At 32.7% G+C, this 19,742-nt stretch overlaps 1 protein-coding gene across 1 annotated transcript in view; it reads left to right on the top strand.

Annotated features, from left to right (window-relative positions):
* Positions 1-19,742, top strand: part of LOC101627322 (leucine-rich repeat-containing protein 9) — a 94,046-nt gene that overhangs the window by 47,970 nt on the left and 26,334 nt on the right. Inside the window, exons 18-26 of the mRNA XM_012724401.1 lie at positions 1,329-1,454; positions 3,611-3,745; positions 4,746-4,923; positions 5,962-6,182; positions 7,529-7,651; positions 11,043-11,173; positions 13,252-13,360; positions 14,087-14,226; positions 16,959-17,095. Of these exons, the coding sequence (XP_012579855.1) occupies positions 1,329-1,454; positions 3,611-3,745; positions 4,746-4,923; positions 5,962-6,182; positions 7,529-7,651; positions 11,043-11,173; positions 13,252-13,360; positions 14,087-14,226; positions 16,959-17,095 (1,300 nt within the window). The remainder of the gene's footprint in view (positions 1-1,328; positions 1,455-3,610; positions 3,746-4,745; positions 4,924-5,961; positions 6,183-7,528; positions 7,652-11,042; positions 11,174-13,251; positions 13,361-14,086; positions 14,227-16,958; positions 17,096-19,742) is intronic.

Below are 19,742 nucleotides of genomic sequence, written 5' to 3'. Positions count from 1 at the left end.
AAAAAAAATATAGAGATAAATAAAAATGTTAGATGCCACTGCCATTTGCACACCTCCAGCAAGTGTATATAGTTCAGTCTACTAAAACTCTGACTGAAGTGAAGCAAAGGACCATATAATAATGAGAGAATACAGTGAGAGAGCATACTATTAAGGGGGGAAACATGGCTTGATTTATAATCTATCCTACTCTAGGATTGAAAAACATGTTTTACAATTGTACTTTGAATTATTTGTTCCCTCTTTTAAGTCTGAAAGTTGCCTCCCCTCATAAACCTAAGTTGTAAAGTCTTATGTTCTGTTGGAAATTTTTTCTCGTCACAAAAATATGTAGATTCATGCTAAAAAAAATTCCATATTCAATGACTATATTTAAGAATGCTATATTTACGAATATTCCAACTACTTATAATAGGCCCCAAGTTAATATTTTCAAGAATGTTCCCTCCCTTGCTTTCAAATGTGTGTGTATGTGTGTGTGTGTGGCAGTGCTCAACACTTTAAAAAGAAATTTAAACATGATGTGTTCTATTAAATTGTCCGTATCATTATGCCGTATTTATTCGGTTTTGCTCAGTAAAATTGAAGAATATATTTCTTTTGCCAAATCAGACTTCCTCTATAATCACGGTACATTTATCTTCCTATTGTCAGATCAGATGTTGAGTGCTCAAGATCCATACTGAATCACACATGGAGCTGACTAATAATTGATACAGATAAACAAGAGAGATTGCAATTGTTTTTTGGATTTTTTTCCTCCACAGTCACTTTGAACAGCTTAGGGAGTTTTTTCCCCTTCATAAGAGTAGAACCATTCATTGTCAAACAAAAAAGCTTGATTCCTAAATATAATATAATTTCAATTATTACTTAAAAATATAACTTCAGGGCCCTCCCTGATGGCTCAGCAGGTTAAAACACAGCACTAAGAAGCTAAAGCCACTTCAGCATGAGTTTGATCCTGCCTGTCCCGCCCAGAGGAGATCCACATGGGCAGCAGACCTCTCCTGACCCACCCACTGCCCCCCTCAGCAGTGTACTTCATTGATCTGCCTGTTCTGCTCCCCACTCTGTCTCTGGTGAATCCTCTCACTGCCCCTGCACCTCTGGCCTGTACCCAGTTCTGTGTGCATAAATAAATAAATATTTTTTAAAAATTTAAGTTCAGCTGTATATATGTGTTGTGTATGTATGTGTGTGTTTAATTTTTTTCTATCCACCCTGTATAATTGTAAGCTATAATAGAAGGAACAAAGAAAGACTCTTTACCATTCCATAACGTGTTAACATTTTGTAAAAATTAACTTTTTGTTATTTTTCCCAAGCCAGCAACATTAAGGCTGAGTGTCATTGGCAGATTAAAGACTCTTACTCATTTAGATGGACTTGTTGTTTCTACAGAAGAAACTACTGCAGCTTCTAAATTTATTACTGGAACAAAGATCACTCAGGTTGGATTTTACTGTTTAATATTCTATGTGCTATTAAATTTGTATCCTCTCTTAGCATTCTAATAAAAAGTAAATTAATATATAACAATACATCACCATTTTTTCTGTTTGTGTATTGTATAGAGTCTTATTCCTGCACATTACTCTAAAAATACCTCTAGAGTAACTTTTTTTTCTATCCATCCTGAACTCACCAGAGTCCTTTCTAAAACCTACATGAACATAAGTAATTTTCTGTGGGCTATGTAACCTTAGTGGCCTTGAGAAAGCATTTAGTGAACTATCTACCAGATATTGAAATGATATGTGTCTGGCTGGAAAAAAAAACAACTATTAACTTGATGGGGGAGAGGAATTACCTATATTATGTCCAGATTAGTAAGCTATACTTTGGATAAAACAGCTTCAACATCCTAAATATTTCCACTTTAGTTTAGCTACTTACCTTTTGTGGGGTTCATCAATATTAATTCTTTAAACAAAGTAATGGTTAACTTCCCATCTATTCAGAATGAAGGAAGGAAACTATTTTGTTGATAAAAATCTAATCCCTGAGCAAGAATAAGGGATTTACTTTATCCAAAATCAAAACCCTCTAAAATCCTTATACACCCACATGGCACAGCAGACCTCTCCTGTCTCACCTACTGCTGCTCTCAGCAGTGTACTTCAGTCAATCTGTCTACTCTGTTCCCTACTCTACCTCTTACCCCACCCACCGCACCTCTGGCATGTAACCAAGTTCTTGTTTGCATAAATAAATTAATCTTAAAAAAAAAAAAAGAACAAACTATAATTGCCCAACAGAGACCTACACATACATGGTAATAATAAATAATGAAGTAGTCTTAATATGTCAAAGAGTCATTCAAAGGTTCTGTAACAAGTACATTAAGGCAAAATCAGAAAAGTTTTAGAAAGATCAGAGATTATCTTTATGACCTTGAATTAGGGAAGAAATTATTATGAAAGAAAAAAAAGCATAAACTATAAATGATTGGATTTGTCTTTGTTAAATTAATAGACTTGTTCCTTAAAAGACATATCTTAAAGACAGTAAAGACAAACTACCTTCCAGGGAACACATCTATAAGATATTCTTTGTATATCTAAAGTATGTAAGGTAAAATATAACCAAGAGATTTAAATAGATACTTCACTAGAAAGGAAATCAAGCTAACAATTAAGGAAAAGATGCTTCATTCAAGGAAATTAATATTAAAACCACAATGATCTACCAATTGATAGCTACCAATTGGCAAAAAATTATTAAGGCCTGATAATAACAAGTTTTAGCAAAAGTTAAGATAAAGGATACAACTGATAAAACCACTTTGGAAAACAATTTGGCATTATCTAATACAGTTGAATGAATATATATAGATACACACACACACACACACACACACACATTTCCTACAACCTAGCAATGTATATGTCTACTAAAGGAGCTCTTGAATATATATGCACAGGAGTCATGTGCAAGAGTATTTATGACAATATTTATAATAGCAATAAATTCAAGTCAGATCCAAGGGAGATTCAACAAGGAAATAGTATATAGCAATGACATGCATGAACTGCAGCTGCTTGTAGCAGCCTAGATGAATCTCAACAATACAGTACTTAGGTATAAAGAAGTTACAGCAGAATGTATACATGTTAACTTATATAAAGTTCAAAAGTGTGCAAGATTAAAGATATATTTACTATGGACACAAACATAGGTATAAAGAAAGCAAGCAAGGTAGCTTTATGGTGACTAATTTGCTTGAAATGGCTGATGTTTCCCTCAGGGGAAGGAATGGAAAAGAAATAGAGTGGGGAGTGCATGGGGAGCAACTAGAGTAATAATGATATTCTAGCTGGTATGTTGGTTTCATGGATTGGTGGATCGTATGGGTGTTTGCATTATAGTAATCCTTTATATTTGAATATTTTGTAATGGTAAATATTTGCTAAAACAGAGTGAGATACATCATTTAAAATAAATATATAAATATGGAAAATATTTTAAGGCAAAGAAAATGTATTTCTTTAAAATTATTCATGGACTACTCATCTAGTAAATAATACTATTAAATATATAATTAAACTTCTAAATGTTATTTACTTTATTCATCACTTGCTTGTTTTTTTTTTTTTTATTGTATTAGTTATCTCTCTTAAGGCATTCCAGTACTAAACAGGAACGACCACGGATACTTAGTATATGGCCTTCTGCCAAAATTCTGACACAGATTTCAAGGCTAGGACTACATACACACCTGAGTGCAAACTGGTACTTGAAGGTAAAAGCTAATTCTATTAAACTGAATATGAAAATTTAATTTCAGTTTATTTTTAGTCAGCGTTGGTCTGTGTCATAAAGAGGTCATAAATAGGGAAAGGGCAGAAAATTGGAAGAGACCATTTAAAGTAAAATATTGGGGTTGTGATTATGAGTGGTTATGTCACAGGGCTTAGGCCGTCACAGTGGTCACTGTAGGATCGGAGGTATGGGATAAAAATATACTACAAAAACAAAGGGTAAATCTGATAGTGTATCAAAATAAACAAGGAAACTTGAAATGCTCAGAGGTAGAGATCAACTCAAAAGTTTGAGTGTCAAGGCAAAGGAATCTGGAATTCTGAGAGAGGAATAGGGGAACTAATCAGTAGTCAGCCAAAGGATAAGGGAAAAGGCTATTAGAGCACCAACAGTTTCTTGCTGGTAAAGCAACCTTCCATCTCTTGTCAAAGATAGAATCTGGGCCAGGAAAAGCTTGCCTTGAAAATGGAAGCTTTAATGGCATTATTTGTACTGTGGGATATATGAATACTAGGCTATGATACAGGTCCAGTGATAGCCTTGGTTCCTGGAGGAGTTCTAGAATTAGAACAGACTTTAAATTTGTCCTAAAATAGGCTGAGGTGGCCCGTCATCATTAGATGTGGGCCAACCTGGAGCGTGTAACCTCTGGCAAGGCAGCTGTGGTTAACGCAGTCTCTGAGGGGATAACAATGGAAGACTGCCTGCCAAAAGCTCCCCCCGCAACTGGGATGAACCCTTTACTCAAACAGCAATCTGACTGGCACATCATAGTGTTCATAGTACCATAGAAGTCCCTCTTGGGATTATAATCTTGTCAAACTTTACCTTTTTTGTAAACTAAAAACACTTTACAATATCTTTAATTCCTGAAGGAATTACTTTGAGATATACCAGTTAGAACTATTTTATTAGACTTCTTATAACATTGAATTTATTGATAAGTCAAAGATAACATAAAAATGTGAATTATTCTACAGCTAACTGCCTTAAATTTAGATGGGCAACATCTCTTTGAAATCACAAATTTAGAAAAACTGGAAAATTTGAAATGGGCATCATTTAGCAACAATAATCTAACTAAAATGGATGGCCTGGAATCCTGTATTAATTTGGAAGAACTTACACTAGATGGAAATTGTATCTCAAAGATAGAAGGTAAGAGATTTGAGAATTTTAAAGTCCTAAAATAGAATACCTAATTAATGAAAGCAAAAAATTAATAACTTATTTTTTTCCAGACATTGATAAGTTTAGTATCCATGTAAGAATTTTCTTTGATTATTTTTATCCTAACTTACCTAGATCAGCTTACTTTCAGCATTGGATAACCCCACAGTAAGGGCTGGTGTAAAAGGGAAGCATAGATAAAATTTACTGAAGGTCAATTATTTGCCAAAAGCTATACTCAAGCATTCCAAATTCCATTACATTTACTTACATACTCCTGAGAAATTGACTTCACTATGTCCATTTCATGGATGAGGAAAATGAGGCTCAATTATTATATAACTTTACATAATTCACTGGATTTGTAGTCCAAAATCTAGTTCATAGTAATATATTTGAAAACAACTCTGATTCCAAAGTTCTTGTCTTTCAATTGCACCAGTTATAGAGTGCCCACACACATAATGTCCTTAGAAGTTTGATCGTTGGTGAGAAACGACTTTTTCTAAAGTTAGTCCTGGAGTATTTTTAGGCATCTAAGGTATATTTAGACTGAGTAGTTCTTTTTTAATACAAGTAATACCATAGTGAGAAATGCTTGAGTTTATGCTCTAGCTCTTTACTCTTAACATTTTTAAAATGGAGATTGGTTGTTATTTTGAGCTGATTTGAGCTGAGTTATTTTGTATAATTATTTGTTATTGTGATGGTAAAAATATCTTAATTTGATTTTGAAGGTTATTTGAAAACAAAATTCAGTATTTTCAATATAATGTCTTCCACTTATACCAAGAATGAGTCTAAATGAAAATCCAAAATTGGCATTTAGTATATTAACTGAGACTTTACATATAATTTATTATTCTTTTTATAAAAGGAAAGCTAATGGTGGTCAATAGTGTGCAACATTCTTAAAGTCACTTAAAATTAGAAAAAGAATAACAGTAAAATGACAAGTCAGTTTTTTTTTTTAATTAGCCTTTTAGTTCTGTCTGAATCTTTTCTTGAATTTGCTTATTTTTCTAGGTCTCTCTAAGCTGACTAAATTAACCCGTCTCAGCATAAATAATAACCTCCTTACTGGTTTGGAAAAACATACTTTTGATAACATGGTTCATCTACACTCCCTTTCTCTTGAGAACAACAGAATCACTTCACTGAGTGGTTTACAAAAAGCTTTTACTCTAATTGAACTATATATAAGCAATAACTATATTGCTCTCAATCAAGAGATCTACAATTTAAAGGTGACTATCTGGGATAGTTTTATATTTTAAAATACTTACTGTTTATTTATACTATGAAAATAATATATGTTACTGCATAGGATTTGAAAATAGAGGGAAAATGTAAAGAAAATTAAAATTAAGAATTACAAGTTTATTAAAATGTATTCAGTTTATGTGTACATACAAACATATGTGTAACTATAATTTTCTCAAACTGACAACCTCCGACAGTAAAAATTTTTAACAACCTAATAAAAGACCCCAAGCCTCCTTCCTCCTAGCTAGTGCTTTCCTTGATATTATCAAGGAAACTCCACATTGGTTGAGCAGGTGGATACTTTAATGTTCTCTGTACTCAGAGTAGTTCTTGATTATCTCTAACTTAGTGGGTTTTTATTTGGTGGCTCTTGATTCTCAACTCTATAGTCAGTTTTACCCAGTTTTGCTCTCTTTAAATTCCTTAAGAAAAAAAAAACAACCCTAATTCAAGGCTTTTGTATAACAGGCATTACTGAAGGTTGGAGTAATAAGGAACTTTCCTACAATATAGAATAGGAATTCCCCTCAAGTATAATGTGTGATTTGATCATTTCTAAACACTGGTCATTTTCTGCCACTGTGACTCTCAGAATGACCTTTTGCCTTTTGCCGATAACCATACTGCTAGAACTTTATCTCCTACCCAAAATTTATCCATTCTTGGCTTTCCTTCTCTTCAATATTCTTCCAATCCCTAATCCCCCAGTATGAGTTCATCTAAAATGACAGAGGCAACCTAATCACTGATAGCAGAAAAAAAATTAACAATTCTACCTTATGATGCAAAGTAAATTTTACTCCCTATTGTCTTAACCTCTCCCATCCATCCCTACCTGACATTCCTTCAATAAAGACATATCAGAATGTTTTATCTATAAGAAAAAACATTTCCTCTAAAAATAAATTCTGCTACTCATTCAGAAAACTTCTGTTTTATCCCTTTACAAAATACAATGGTTTTTATTCCTACTATATCTATATACTTATTTAATAGAACACTATTTAATAGACCATTATTCATAAACAAAGTACCTTGTTTTAGACTGAGCAAAGTCCTTTCCAAGGCTTTACTCCTAATAGTACCTTTAACACCAGCATCCTAAAAGGGTCTCTGATCACGTAACACAGACCACTGAAGCAATGCACAAATCATACCTTAGTGGTCTGAAAAGGTAACCCTTGCATGAGAAAGTACACTTAAAAGCACTCAAATCAATACAAAATTATAGAGTAATTCAAATATTAATTGAATGATTAAAATCATTCTAAACTCTTGCTAGAATCAATGTATATATAAATTTAATGTATGTATTTTTATTACCCAGAATTTATGTAACCTGGTCATTCTAGATATGTATGGAAATATTATTATATGGAATCAAGAAAACTACCGGTTCTTTGTAATATTTCATCTTCCAGAACTGAAAGCTTTGGATGGAATCTCAATTGTAAGTTGTTTTATAACTTGTAGGATTTGGATTAACCTACATATTCAAATACGGATAAACCATAATCATTTTTACTGTTTTGATACTAGTATGATACCCATATTTACTATACTTAATAAAATTTAGTCTCAAAAGTACACTTTATATCTGGGTTTTAATTTTTCTCTTCTGGTCAATTCTTAACTGACTAAGCTGAAGTGGTAGTGGAGGGAAGATACTGCCTATATTTGTACCCATGAATTCAATAAGTAAAAAGTAAGGGCAAAGAAAAGAAAACGTTGCAGAACCTGCCATCCTCCTGGGCCTAAAATACCTTCCTATTTCCTGGAAAAATACAATTGTTAAAATTTTAGAAAAATATGTTTGAACCAACAAATGGCATGCCAACTTTATTAGTAAACTGTAAAGAAAAATAACAGGACAAAGACTAAAAATGAGTGGGATTCCATAACACGTGTTCATACCGGCTTCTGGTTTCCATATAAAAGGGTAAATGTGTGAAAAATATATAGAGTAAAAGATTACCTTATCACACTGCCTACCTACTGTAAGACTATATAATTCATCAAATTTTCTAGAAAATTGAAAGATGACTCATGATTATTTGAGTTTTAAGGTGCTCTGAGAAGCTCACTAGTCTAGTTCTGCTTTTTAAATGGAAAATCTAAAACATTTTCCTCTGACACAAATTCCCTTTAATTTTATATCCTGGGTTTTAATTATGTATTGGCTTTCATGAGGGATATTTTAGGATTCGTTTTACCACATTTACTCTGATGATGAAGGTAAAGGTTATACACTAACCTCAGAAGAAAATTAAAACAAAATCAATAGAAGTAACAATGGGAATTGAATCTAAACAGCTAAAACATAAAAGATAAATATCACAAAATAAATACAAGCTAAAAGAAATTTAAAAATAACAAAATGACAATAAACACTTATATCTAAATAATTACCTTAAATGTAATGGCTTAAATTTACCAGTTAAAAGCTACAGAGTAACTGAGTGTGTTTCAAAACAAAGACCAATCTTCTGTTGTCTATAGGTAATCTATCTTACTAACAAAGACAGGACAGATTTATAATTAAAAGGCTGGAAGGCAATCCTATTTTCAAATGATGGTCAAAAGAGAAAAAGATAGGAATAACTATAAAATAGATTTCCAAATTTAAAAGGTAATAGGAGTTAGAGACAGATAGCACATTATAAGTATACACCCTAATACAACAACAAGAAATATATATATATGCTTTATATATATATTAAGTATATATATACTACAATATATTTATCAAATGATAAAGTACCAAGAGACATAATTATTAATAGAACTTTAGTGTAATATTAAAAATAATATAAAATATTTCACTTGCAACCTGAGACCAATCAGCAATATAGAATAATTCAGGGAACAATAGCTTTGGACGAGGAACTGGACCAAACAGGCTTAGTAGACATTTATATTGATAGAACATTTTACCCAAAAGCTGCTGCATATATACATTTTTTTCAAGTGGGCATGGAACATTTTCAAGAACAAACTATGTGCTGGGACACAAGACATTGTCAATAAAACTATGAAGATGAAATCATACCAATTAATTTTTGATGATAATGCACCTAATCCAACACATAGGAGACAAAAAGAAAACCCCATTGCAAAGGAGAAGTTAGGTATTCAAAGCCAACTTTAGCACAATAAACATAATTGGAAGAAAATAAATAAATGCATTTTTATTTTAAAAAAGCATCTATTTTTGACACATCTGGAGATAGGATGATAGGATTAGATCCCACAAGTTAAGGGCTCAATGCCAAAATACTGCCCTCTCCCCTTCAGATGCCACTTATAAGGCCAGGTTGTCATCTGCGCTCCTAACTGATCAATTCTATATAGCAGGTTCCATTGACACTCCCTCCTTGGGCTTGACTAATTTCACACATGCAACTCAAGAAAATATTTACTTTCCACATTACTGGCTTATTACAAAGGTATACATATCAGGAATAGCCAAATAAAAGAAATATTTGACCAAGCTACGGGAAGGAGCACAGAATGCCCACACTCTTGTCTGAGCAGACCTCTCTCCCAGTACTTTCAGGTATTCAACCATGAGGCTCTATGCAACTTCTCTTTGTGGAATTTTATGGAGGCTCTACTACATAGGCATGATTGATTGCTGACTACTGGTGATGGGCTCAGCCCTTCTCCCATGTGGAACTGAAAATTCTAACTCTAATCTTGATTGGCTCCCCTGGCAACCAGCCCATATTCTTAAAAACTAACATAAACTGAGTCACAGCAGAAAGGTGCTTGTTAGTAATAACAGGCATTCCTTTTACCTTTATGGCTCTGGAACGATTTTAGGAACTGATAACAAAAACCTAAATGTAACAAAGCTGTCCCTATGAACTTATAACCAAAATTACAAGGACTTTCTTTAGGAGCTATGTGCCAGGGACAGTGGGCGAAAACCAAATATAAATCTTTTATAATTCACAATATTACAATCCACCCCTAGTTTGAGTACAGATCCTTTACAGCAAAATGACAGTAAAATTCAAAAAATGCTAGCCTATTACTACAACACTATTCAGTCATCATATGAAACTGTCTTCCAAGTGAAGTCACTTGGATTTGCAGACTTCCATTAGAGATTTTGTCAGATTCCAAAAGGAGGAATGGTCTCAAAAATATATAGATTTACTCTTTCCAGATATATAATTGAGGCAGTGTGATTTCTTGGTCTGAGCTGCTTTTGAGGCATTGATGTAATAATTGGATTTCCCTGGTTGCATGACTTATTTATTGGTTCCATTATCCATAACTACTATTTCTCCTTTTTATTTAGACCTATACTTTTCCACTTTGAAAGGGATGATATGCTCAGTCACTGTCTGGTCTAGATGGCAGACAGCAATGTCTCTAGCAAGTACTCCTTCCCCTACCATCCAGTCTACTCCTGTTTATAAAAGAGTAGGGTTTATAGGTGCAGAAATAATGGGCTATATAGCTGCAGTCACTATTCTCACTGCAGTTTTGCCAGATGGGTGAAAGCAAGACCCACCCCATCAGGTCCTTAGGAATTCCAACATTAGAATTAAAAACAGTTACAGTTGTCCCTTAGGAATCATCCTGATTCCAGCACCTATAGCTATGGTCCTGTGACCACTGCAGCAGATAAAGGAAAAAGATGAGGTGGTTTGGGCAAGAGGAGAAAATGTATAGTGGTTATACTAGCATTAGCCTCCTTTAGCAAGAAATACAGTCATGCCAGCTTCTTTCCCTACTCTTTTTTGCCAAGATCCTCCAGAAAAAAATAGAGAATCCCCCTAGCATCAAACCCATATCCTTTAGCCCCACTTTTTAAATGTCCTTATATGTAGGAATCTCCAGAGACTGAATGTGCAAAAGATTTGTTTGGTGGGAGACTCACCTCTGACATGATTGCAGAACGACAAGGACACTCAAACTTTGTTCAAATGCAAGAACTAAGTTGGACTTCATCATCTATCAGGTATAATTTTCTTATATTCTTCCTGAATTATAATTACATGTGTAATGATTATCATTTCGTAGGGCTTACAATTTATACATCTTATCCAATATAACCAGTAATTCAGAAAATTATCTACTCTACTTCAAAACCTCATGCCAACTTTAACACTCTTTGAAGTGCATTAATAATAATTCTTATCACAAACTATAATTAAAAATTTCATCAATCTTTTTCTAAGCTCTTAAATTTCTCTTCTTTTATAACCAGTCTTTCAATATTAGAAATAATGAGAATTCCTCTTTACATTATATCTCTCTAATCCAGTGCAATCGACTGTTGTACCACTACTCCTCCGATGCTGTTCACATCACTGTTCTCCTGATTAGAAAATGCTTTTCTCTTTTCTGTTCTGCACTCTTCACAGGCAGACATCTTTAGCCATAATTTAGTTGATGATGATAATGATGATGATCACCAAGTTTAGCCCAAACCTACCTCACCTGAATATTCAATTGTTCTCTATTATAACATCTAGGAGACAACATTCACCTGTTTGTTATTGCCAAACCAAAAATCTAGAAGTCACTTCTCTCAAATTTGTCTTCCATTTTCACTTAGTCACCAACTTCTACAGAGTCTGTGTCTGAAAGTGTGTATCATGACCCCTCACCCTCACCCTCCACCCTATATTTTCACTACCATTTACCTAGGACAGGAAATAAACTTTTTTACAAACTCTCTTGGTGATTTTTGATTTCTGTCTTACGTAATCATCCCTGAAACCATTTCTATTACCTGTAATATCTTTAAAGTTTTATCATATCATTTCCTTTCACAAACTTCTCAGTGGTTTTTAATATGTATAAATTAACATTTCTATTTTCTAACTCAGTCACAAGATGCTTTTTCATGTTTCTGTATTTGCTTACTCCTATTGCACGGCCTATATAATTCTTTTGGATTTGCCTGACAGATGCCTATAAATTCTCTAAGTCTCAGTTGTTGTTTTTTAAAAAAAAATTATTTATTTATGTAGACATAACAGGTACAGAGGTAGTGAGGGGATTCACAAGAGACATAATGGGGAGCAGAACAAGCAGATGGAGTGAAACATACTGCTGAGGGAAGCAGCAGGCAGGTCAGGAGAGGTCTGCTGCACCATGTGGGTCAAGATGATGCCATCACCTGGTGGCTGCCAATAGCTTCACAGTGCTGTGCTTTAACCCATTGCATAACCAGGAAGGGCCCACTCTAAGTCTTATTTTAAGGTCTTTCTACCATGTGAATTCATTCTGACTTTCCCCCAAATGTTCTTTCTCTAAAATTCCATTAGACCTAACTCTGATTCAGCTCCCCTTTAGTTTTTCTTGAAGACAAAGACAGTGTCTTTTCAGATTTCTGGTGCACATTTCTAAGCACATTATCTGAACTTGGGAAATATTAATGGGAAAATGCTGAATAAATGGATGACAGTTTGTCAGAATTGTAACTTTCAGTTTAGAATTTTTTGAAAGTGGTTAGGAAAAGGTAATTTACACTTATGCTCTTTATTTATCATGGCATAAAGCTATGGGCTAGGAATCAAGCATTCTGTTTAATTACAAAAACATCCTTGCAAGATGGAATATCATAACATCTTTTAGGAGATCCCACAGAAAATTCTGTTTTCAAAGACCACCTGTAGTATTCTTTCTTTTCTACCCCTAAACTCTTCCTGGCATTTCAGAAATAATTTATTTTCCATGTGCCCTTTGCTACTTTACAACCTGAAAATCATATGATTTTCTGTACCAACATCACTATGATTTCATGAATACATATGTATATGAACATACAAAGAAACTGGAGATATTTTTAAAGTTTCTCTTTGATAGTGTCATGTTTATATGGTATTAGACATATTTTTAAGCAATAAATTTTTCATTTTTTATACATATAAAAATATGTATGTATCCAATCACTTAATCCATATATTTTTACATTAAGCCAATGCTTTTTATAACATTCATCAGACGAGATTTTTTAAGTGCTTTTGTGGTTGTACTATATTTTCCCTGTCCTATTAAAAATATAACATTTACTTCATCTAAATTCAGAACTGTGGATTTGATTCCAGTTGACCAATTTAGAAACGTGTGTAATGTGAATCTACAGAACAATAATCTTACCTCATTCAGTGGATTAATCTATCTGCCTAATGTGAAGGTGAGTCACTTAAAATTTTTCTGTTTTTCTTTCAAGGTTTTTCAATGCAAGTTGTGATCTTCTTTATTTTGAATTAAGATATATTTTCAAGTTATAAAAATATAAACTATTCCTAAATTGTTTTTGGTTTTTTGTTTGTTTGTTTGTTTTTGCCAGCAAGAAAAAGTCTTACCTTATGAAGTTATTTTGGTTGATCTCAGTTTTTTAAACATTAAATAATCTTACTCTGCAGAAGGGAATGTGAAGAATGCTGCCTCGCTCATGAGTGGGTAAAAATAAAATCTAAGGGCACTACAGTTCACAAAGTAACCTCATTGTCTCCTCTCTTATTACTTTGGCTGATGCATTTACTAAGACCTTTTAAACATAGAGAAAGACTGATCTCTCCAACTAACAAGTTATATCATCTAAGTCAGTCTTGGAGAAGTCAGGGGTACAGCTTGAGAGAGATAAGCAGCTTCCTAGGATCTTCATTATTTTTCTTGGTATGGTATCATTTCCCAGTATAGAAAATAATAAAATCATCCTCAAAACCAATTCCAGATAATTTGTATGTTAAAATTTGTTTTTTAATACTAATCTATTAATAAATTATGTTGTATAATCTAACTTTCATTTATACTATACCATTCTAGTGACTTCAGGATATTGATCATCTTAAGTCAAAGATGTAAATATATCACTATTCATATTTTATATATAATTAGTAAGGTCTTCTTTCTGTAGGTCTTATGCCTCAATTATAATCATATTGAATCAATCATGCCCAGATTAAAACCACAGACTCACTTAACAAACCGACAACTACTCTACCAGAAAGTACCTTCAAGTGGCTATGGACAGCAAGGAACTTCAAAAGTGAACAGGTATGATTCTTTTTTAGAATTATAGTTTGGTTGGGAGTTTATAAAGCAGCTGGTCACATTAATGACAGCAGTAAAACATATTTATCTTATTTAATACTTATTAAAACTACATGCCAAATATAAATTTAGCAAATAAAAAGTTATGCAAAGTATTCCTTTGTCGTTTCCTTTTCCCTGCTTACTCCATTTCCTACAAACAAAATGGAAAAGTCTGACAGTTTAATGACCTTAAGCTTCATATAACATTCACTCTTCTGTGTATAAGTCAGTGATTTTAGAACTATTCAGGTTTATCATCTTTATTTAAGTGCAATTTATATATCATAGTCACTCTTTTACGTGTATAAACTTTACTGAATTTGCAGTTGTGCAACCATCACTGCCATGCAGTTTTAGAACATTTCCATCACACACCAAAAGACCTTTCATGTCATTTGCAATTAATTCCCTTTCCCATTCATTGATCCAGAAAATCACTCAATCTACTTTCTATAGAAATGTGTTTTCTAGACATTTCATGTAAGTGGAATTATAAAATATTTGATCTTTTGCATCTGACATCTCAAATTTAGCATTATGTTTTTGAGGTTCATCAATTAATCCTGCCCAGATTAAAGCTGCAGACTCACTAGTAGCATGTATTATACTGGCAGTTCATTCTTTTTTATTGCTAGATATATTGGGTATTCCATTGTATGGATATGGCACATTATGTTTATTCACCATTCAATGGACATTTGTTTTCCACTTTTTTGCGAGTATGACTATTGCTTCTGTGAATATTTGTGAAGGAGCATTTGTGTACACTTATGCTTTTCATTTCTCTTAGGCAAATACCTAGGTATGAAATTACTAGGTCCCACAGTAATTTACTTACATTTTAAAGAAACTGCCCAACTGTTTTCTCAGTGGTGTACTATCTTACATACAACACTGTATAAGGATTCTCATTTCTCCATACTTCACCAGTATTTTTTACTGATTCTCTTATTGTGACTACAACCATTCTAATGGATTCACTGTGGTTTTAATTTGCATTTTCCTAGTGATTAATGTTGTTGAAATCTTGTATTTTCACATTAGGTTGTTTGGCTTTTTATTATTGAATTCTTTAAATATTGTGGATATAAGCCCTAATTCACATAAATAATTTATAAATACTTTTGCTGAGTCTGTGGGCTTGTCTATTTCTTTATTATCTGTGAAAGGAATTTTAATTTTGATAAAGTCCAATTCATTAACTTTTTATCTTAGATATTGTGACTTTGCTGTTATTCCTAAGAACTCATTGCCTAACCTAAAATCATAAAGATTCTCTCATAGGTTGCCTTTAAAAAGTCTGATGAATTTTTGGGCCATCCCTGGTGGTGCAACAGATTATAGCACAGTACTAGCCATAGTTAGTACTCCAGCACAAGATCAATCCCCAGCCAGGGAGGTGACCCACATGGCATGGCAGGCCTCTCCTTTTCTGCCTGCTGTTCCCCCAGCAGTGCATTCCAGTCAGCCCACCAGTTCAGTGCCCCCCTCTGTTTCTGGTGAATTCTCTCACATATACCCCCAAACCTCTGGCCTGTACCCCAGTTCTTGTATGCACAAATAAAAAAATCCTTTAAAAAAAAGTCTTATGATTTTTATCTTACATTTAGAACTATGATACATTTTGTGTTGAAATTTATGTGCTTGTGTGTTGTAAAAAAAAAAAAAAGAGAGAGAGAGACCTAAATTCATTCTTTTGCACTTGTCTCAGCCCCATTTACTTAAACACTATCTTTTCCCCTTTGAATTTCCTTGATACGCTTGCCAAAAATCAAAAATTGACCATAAATGTAAAAGTTTGTTTCTGGAGTCAACAGAACTGGAGTCATAGTTCTGTTCCATTAATCTCTGTGTCTGTTCTCTTGTCAGAATGGTTTGACTACTGTAGCTTCAAACAAGATTTAAAATCTTTAATTTTGTTCTTTTTAAAGATTGTTTTGGATCTTCTGGATACTTTATGTTTTCTTAAAAATTTTAGAATAAGATGGTTATTTTTATGTTATTCTGGATGGGGAAGAGAAACCTACTAGTTCTTTGATATATAATGCTTTGAATCTATTTACCAATTTGTAGATATCTGCCATCTTAGTAATAATGAGTCTTCTAATTTAGATCTTCTTTAATTAATCTCAGCAATGTTTTGTGCCCTGTGTAGCACCTTACTGCTTTTGTTATATTTTTCTTAAGTATTTTGTCTATTTATACTATAGTGAGGAATAAAACGATTATTTCTCAATTTATTGTTGATATCTAGAACTTCAATTGATTTTTATATGTTAATATTTTATCCTATAATCTTGCTGAGCTTATTTATTAGCTCAAATATTTTTTGGTAGCATCCTTAGAATTTTCTAAATATGAGATTATATCATCTGAAATTAAAAACAGGTTTACTTATTATTTTCCAATCTGAAAATAATTCTAATGCATTATTTTCTTTTTCTTGCTGGACTGCACTTGTTCTTGCTGTACATTTTAGTAATTCTTTCTGTAAATTTTATTCTTTATCATTTAAAAATAGTTTAAAGAATAAAATATGATGATAAACTATAAAGATAAAATATATTATTCTTTATTATATTTTAAATTCATTTTCTCTTTATTGAATTTATAGTAGTACATATCAGACTATCTTTTATAATATAGGTGGCTTGGGATTTTGTTTAAGGTTCAAATTTACCTGTGTGTTTTAGAGATATAATGAACAATGAAAATTTGCCTCCAATAATGCATAGCTTGGAAGTTCTTCATTTGGGCTACAATGGAATTTGTAATTTAATTCAACTACAACTCAACAGGCTAAGAAATTTAAAATTCCTCTTTCTACAAGGTGAGCAGCAATACTGTGAATGTGTAAATTATTATTATTAAAAACTGATTTGCTTATCCCTTTAGGTAGGCAGGTATGATGTCAAGTTTATTAAAATAGATTCTTTTGCAAAAATATTTTAGTAACAACAAATGGGTTTGATGTTGTTTACACAAATAATGGGAAAATTCTAGGAAATGTAGTATTCTACAGCTGAGTACAGCTTTATATCATAATTCACTTTTATATCACATTCGATAAACAATAATAAAAGGTAACAGTGGATAATTCACAAGCACTCATTAAACCCAGAATTGTGGCATGTGCTATGAAAGATAGAGATACTTTATTATTGTAATTGTATATAATTGAGATCCTTGCCCTAAAGGATATACACCTGCAGAAATAATATTGAAAGAAAGATGTATTAAATACTATATGTTAACATAAATGCAAACAAAGTTTAGAGAAAAAAGAAACTGAAATATTAACCCTTCTACATAACTAGGAGTTATTGCAAACTGGTAGAATCTAGATAAAATGTAAACATAAATGAGAGCTTTACAAGTAGTGGGGAGGAGGTAATGAATCACAAGACCACAACTGTGGTATCTACTTGAAAAGGGGCCAACCTGATGAGTAAAAGAAGTATGTAATTATGGAAGTCATAAATCATAAAATCTCTAAACATGAACAGTTTGATGGGTAATGCTCAGTTAATGACAGATAGGAATAGTAAATTGATAGAAAAGTACCATGAGAAAAAGTAGGATTTGGAACAATAATCTAACATCACTTAGTGACTAGGAGATCCATCAGTAAAATATGTGGCGAGAGATCTATATAGTCAATTAGAGTAGAGTAACTTTTTCTAAAACGGACTTTTTAGACCATATTTAATTTTTTAATGCATCTTTCTCCTAGCAAAGTTGTTTGTGAGTTGGATCAAGAGCATGAAAACTTTGCTTTAAGAAAACAAGAAATTGATCAAAGCAACCACAGATCTTTTAGATTATATAATGACATAAAAAACATCAGACAACATAATCTACGGGCTACTTTAATAATGTAAAGGGGAGTGTGTTTTGTTGCCATAGCTAGAGCAAGTTAATGAGAGTAGGACAGCCTTGTGCAGGAAGTGAGGTCACTTATTCTGACAATAATGACTGCCATTAACTGAGACGCTGGGCAGTGTTTTCATCTATATAGTTAAATAAGTAGGAGCTTTCCAAACACTGATAAATGCTCTTAGATACAGAACCATAAGACCCATTATAACTACTATAGACATTCAGCATTTGTAACTATTTCATGTGATTTTTTATACCACTGCACTTAAAATACTAAAAGTGACAATATAAATTTATAACTTCATGAAAGTAATGTATCAACACAACTATTTTTTCTAAATTTAACTTGAAATTTTCTTTTTAATTTATAAGCATTATCAGTGAATAGTGTTTCAAAGTCTGTGAAACTTTAATACTGTGAGCAATTTTATAAAAGTTGTTGTATTATCAACTTTTCTATAAAATAGAAAATAAGGTAGATTTACCATATTTAATAAATTCCGAGACACCTATATTTTATATTTTAACAAGTCTGAAATCTGGTTGTTTCTTCATTGAAAGCATGCCAACATTTATCTAGATAAGTATTTTTTCTTGGTTATGGTCTAAAATATGGCAAAACTTAACAATTATTTATATCTTGAGTTCATTGAAACAGAATAAATTTCATGGATAAGAATACCAAGATCACAGGAGCCACATGTTCAATAGACATCAGTTTGTTAGGACTACCAACAAAATGCCACTGACTGGGTACAGAAATACTCTTCCTCAAAATTCTAGAGGCTCAAAGTCTATCATCAAGATGTTAGTAGCTGGTTGATCTAGCCTTCATTAGAACTATTAACTCTATGTTAATTTTTGTTAAACATCTTACAAAGGGAGGTATTTCTGGGTATTTAGGCCCAGAAATTCCCTTTTAAAACTATGTATTTAGTATTTATTCCCTTTTAAAACTATGTATTCGGTTTTCATAAATTATTTCTGGAGACCCAATTATCATATCTGACTTGTGCCATGTCTTCATCATCTTGTAAATCCCAGCTAATCATCCCAACTCCAACTCCTTTTTGACCTTCTTTGAGTTCTTCCAAAAGTTGGAAATTGTGAGAGACATTTATTCCCAAGCCCATGGTGGCTGCCAAGCATAACTGTCACTCAAAGTTTCGACAAAAAAGGACTGAGGTTTTAAAGAATGTAATGAATTCTATTTGCTTAATATTGAGTACCAAAACATATTGAAAAAGAAATAAGTGTAATTAAGATATGGTATTATAATTTAATTAATTAGCTTGAGAAATAATTATATATACGTGTTAGAACAGCCACTAATATAATCCCATATAATCCATACCACATCTTCTGTAGCAATTTCATACTTTCACTTTTGTCAGGAACAATTACTTAGGAGTTTATCACTGAATAGACAGTTCTGGTCAATTCAGTATATTTTGTACATCATATTACTCCTTAAAAGATAAAGGTGAGGCCCTCCCTGGTGGGGCAGCAGATTAAAGCACAGCACTAAGAAGCTAAAACCACTTAATAAAACCACTTCTGCATGAGTTCGATTCCCGCCTGCCCCGGAGGAGATCCAC

Source organism: Condylura cristata, unplaced genomic scaffold, assembly GCF_000260355.1.
Source record: "Condylura cristata isolate star-nosed mole 26May11 unplaced genomic scaffold, ConCri1.0 scaffold00013, whole genome shotgun sequence".
In the NCBI taxonomy this organism is placed as follows: domain Eukaryota; kingdom Metazoa; phylum Chordata; class Mammalia; order Eulipotyphla; family Talpidae; genus Condylura; species Condylura cristata.
Note: the sequence above shows the minus strand (reverse complement) of the source record. Positions and strands in the feature narration are given on the sequence as shown.